Source organism: Ostrinia nubilalis, chromosome 9 (genome assembly GCF_963855985.1).
Source record: "Ostrinia nubilalis chromosome 9, ilOstNubi1.1, whole genome shotgun sequence".
Classification (NCBI taxonomy): Eukaryota; Metazoa; Arthropoda; class Insecta; order Lepidoptera; family Crambidae; genus Ostrinia; species Ostrinia nubilalis.
In genome coordinates this window covers 8,682,950-8,686,319 of record NC_087096.1, presented here as the reverse complement: position 1 = coordinate 8,686,319, position 3,370 = coordinate 8,682,950, and the positions used below count along the sequence as shown (strand labels likewise).

The window sequence follows — 3,370 nt, the reverse complement described above, 5'->3', positions numbered from 1 at the left end:
AATAAAGACCCAAAAAAGTTATGAATAAAACCTACTTTTGTCGAGTCTATCTGTCCATCATAATTACGAGTGATAAGTGGAAAAATACGTGATGTTTCATATAATTTTACATTCGTGGTAACTTGGCGTGGAACTTTGTTCAAATATTATTAAAGCATACTGATGCTGCACCAACCTCGTAGTCAATATTTGGTGCAGGAAGCCGAGCACATAAACTGATTATCAGAATTTAATTATTAATTCAGGTTGATGCTGTGTCCTGTTAAAACTGACTTTCACAACCGTAAAATAACCTTTACCGTAAAATAAGTTCTAAACTTGGACCTGGGCAGGTGGACCGACGATCTGGTGAAGGTCGCGGGAAGAACCTGGATGCGGGCAGCGCAGGACCGGTCGTCAGAAAGCCTTGGGGAGGCCTTTATCCAGCAGTGGACGTCATTTGACTAAAACTAAACTTGGACCTAACATTTAAAATTCACCGCGTTCTTTTTCTCCAACCTATCCGAGAATTTAATTTTAAAAGTAACTAGCAATACTAGTTTTGCTAAATCATTCCTAACGACTACGGGTCGGAATCGAGTGCTTGCCAATGACAGGACCTGCGATAAATACACGTAATCTGGCCATTCACGGTGTGCAGTTGGCGGCTGAAGTATACCATAGACCCCTCTTTTGACCTTTATTGTCATTAGGATTAGTGAAAAATACAACAAGCATACTCAACTTGACTGTAGTACTGTACTATTGTACACGCACAAAAGCTGCTCAGCTATTATTTGAATTTATTTGGGAGATAGCGCACCCTCACGTAGGTCTAAATTGGAAGCATGTTAAGGCATGTTTAAAAAGAAAAATATACCTACTAAGTAACTTGTTGAAACCTGAAAAAATGTAAGTTAGAGAATAATAACACAAAATGCTACGGTATTTGTATCAAACATGTCTTTATTTAAAAAAAAACCTTTATTACATATTTTTTCTAGTAATAATCATCAAGTATGACGTTGAGTACAAAGTAACAACACTCGGAGTAATGAAGAAAATGTATAATGAAATATTATGAAAATAGTGAAAAAATAACTAAAATAAACTCAGTATGTATGTAGAGACTGCTTTAAAGCAAACATTATTAAAACTATTTTCATAACATCTAAAAAGAAATTTTATGAACGAACTAAACTTTACACAGGCTAGGTTTGTAAATAATATGCAAACATGCTAAGAATATTGAATAACATAAATATGTAACTAACTTACTTGTTCATGTTTACCCAAACGACCGGGTCATTCACAAAACTCTGCAAGATACCGCTCAACACTTACATCGTAAAACAAAACCCGACACAAGCATCTTCAACCAATTCCAGAAGTTCCGACTGTCCCGCGGCGACACCAAATTATGAACTTCCTTTGTGACAACGCCAACTTCCCACGACAGATAAAACTCCTGCAATATTAATCGGTGTAGAGTTCACTCCTGTTTAGCATATAAAATGGCGGCCGGTGTTATTTTTCCGCGACGGCAAACATTAAAATGCAAATGGCGGCATGTGCACAACCTCCACAAACGCCTCCTTTGATGCACTTTGAAGCGACATTTTCATGAGCTTGTTTATGTATGCACCTGGTGGGTGTTAATCTCAAACGCGCGAGAAATGTTTGTGACGGCCTTTTTTACAAAAAGTTGCGAGTGAACTTCTCTTTCAATAAATATGCGCTAACCTCGAACGTCTTTTCAATCTTGGAAATAAATATTTATTCACGTTAACTTTTCCGACTTTTCCCAATACGACTGCCGGAACTCGGTTCCTCCTTCTCTATTAGCTCTTCGTCAATAAGTAAGTCAAAATTCCCCAACGCCTCTGCGCTAGGTAATTTATTCCAACGCACATCGGGCACCCCGTCGGGCGGTAAAACTAGCGACAAAATGTTATCTATTAACTTGTATTTCAGTATCCTGTCATTGACTGTCGTAGACGTTAAAGATGGCGAGGCGTTCACTTCGACGAGCCACGGCTTCAGCTGGTTATCGATTATAATGTCGTACCCGTAGCACTCGAAGCAGTGCCTGTCATTGGCCATTACGGAAGCGACAGCTTTCAAAGAATGCACAATCAGCCATTGCATCGCGGAAAATAACTTTTCCGTCACAGCGCGCCCCCGGCTTCCCTCTAAATATAGCCTCAGATTCTGTACACTCATTTTACCTCCATGGATACTATTATAGTCACCTCCGTGCTTCTGTACACTGACGTTAGTGAGATGAACGTACATGTTATCTAACTCTGTAACGCTGGTATCGTACTTCACGGTGCAAAACCTACAAAAGCCAAGTTGGAATAGATAAGCCTTTAAAGGTCGGAAAGACGCGACTAACACGTAGAGTCTCAGATCGAACTTTTTTCCCCCTATTAGCAGAGGATTGTCTATGTATCGGGAAATCACGTAGCTTTCTTTGCTCAGTTGCGGATGGAAGGGAGTTTTTGCCTCGCGGGACCATTTCTTCAGCTTCGATAGTTTGTTTATAAGAAAGATTCCAGTGCCCTGAGATTTTCCGCATGGCTTCATTATCCAGGTACTCTGTGGGGATTTGCGGTATTCCTCGACAAACATGTTGTAGTCCGCTGGGAGGACGAAGGTGACGGGCACAAAGTCGAGATGAACGTATCGTGTGACAACTTGCCCGCCGTGTAGCATGATTTCGGCCTTTTCGGCTAAAGGGCTGCCTTCCCTTTCAAGTTCTTTTCTATACCTTTTGATGTTTTTGACTAGAAGATCTTTTCTGGACAGCTCGTAATGGTTCGGGAAGTGGTTAATCATTTGGTTGTCGTTCATTCTGTAGCCGCTTTCGACGCTGAATAGGTTTCTGCACGTTTGAGTTGAGGCCCAATAAAAGTTCCACTCGTCGTCGGGTCCGACTTGGTTCCAGCCGCGTCGCTCGAAATTGCTCATCAAAACTGACTTCTCTAGATCCGTGCAAAAGTTCACGCGACATCTTTCCACTGGCGGCACGTTTACTCTTCCGTATATGTTCGTGGAAGTTTTCTTCGCGTCCTGATTCATTCTTAGCGCGCGTATGTGAAAAGTTCGTCATATTGACCAAATATTTACGGGCAGGTGCGTCCCGTTGTCATGGCGCTCAACAAATATCGCCCGCCATTGGCCGATATCCAATCTCGCTCGTTTCGCTATGACTACGTGTAAACACTGTCCGTATTGATTTTTAACGAGTTTTTGTCGTTCGCGGTACCTTGTGCAAACTTTTGGGCACAGTATTAAATTTCCGTTCGCAAAGCTTTTGTTTGTTCACTCGTAAGTAATGAAATCAGGTATATGCCAATTAACAGTAGGGAGCATTATATTATAGGAT

At 41.2% G+C, this 3,370-nt stretch overlaps 1 protein-coding gene across 1 annotated transcript; it reads right to left on the bottom strand.

Annotated features, from left to right (window-relative positions):
* Window positions 1-1,014: 1,014 nt before the first annotated feature.
* On the bottom strand, window positions 1,015-3,094 carry LOC135074980 (polyglutamylase complex subunit TTLL1-like). The gene has a single exon (XM_063969352.1). The coding sequence runs from the start codon at window positions 3,061-3,063 to the stop codon at window positions 1,765-1,767; it is 1,299 nt and encodes a 432-aa protein (XP_063825422.1). The 5' UTR covers window positions 3,064-3,094; the 3' UTR covers window positions 1,015-1,764.
* Between the last annotated feature and the right edge of the window lie 276 nt (window positions 3,095-3,370).

Bases quoted from the DNA above. Each gene is read 5' to 3' on its own strand.
- LOC135074980 (XM_063969352.1), bottom strand. From the start codon at position 3,063: ATGAATCAGGACGCGAAGAAAACTTCCACGAACATATACGGAAGAGTA.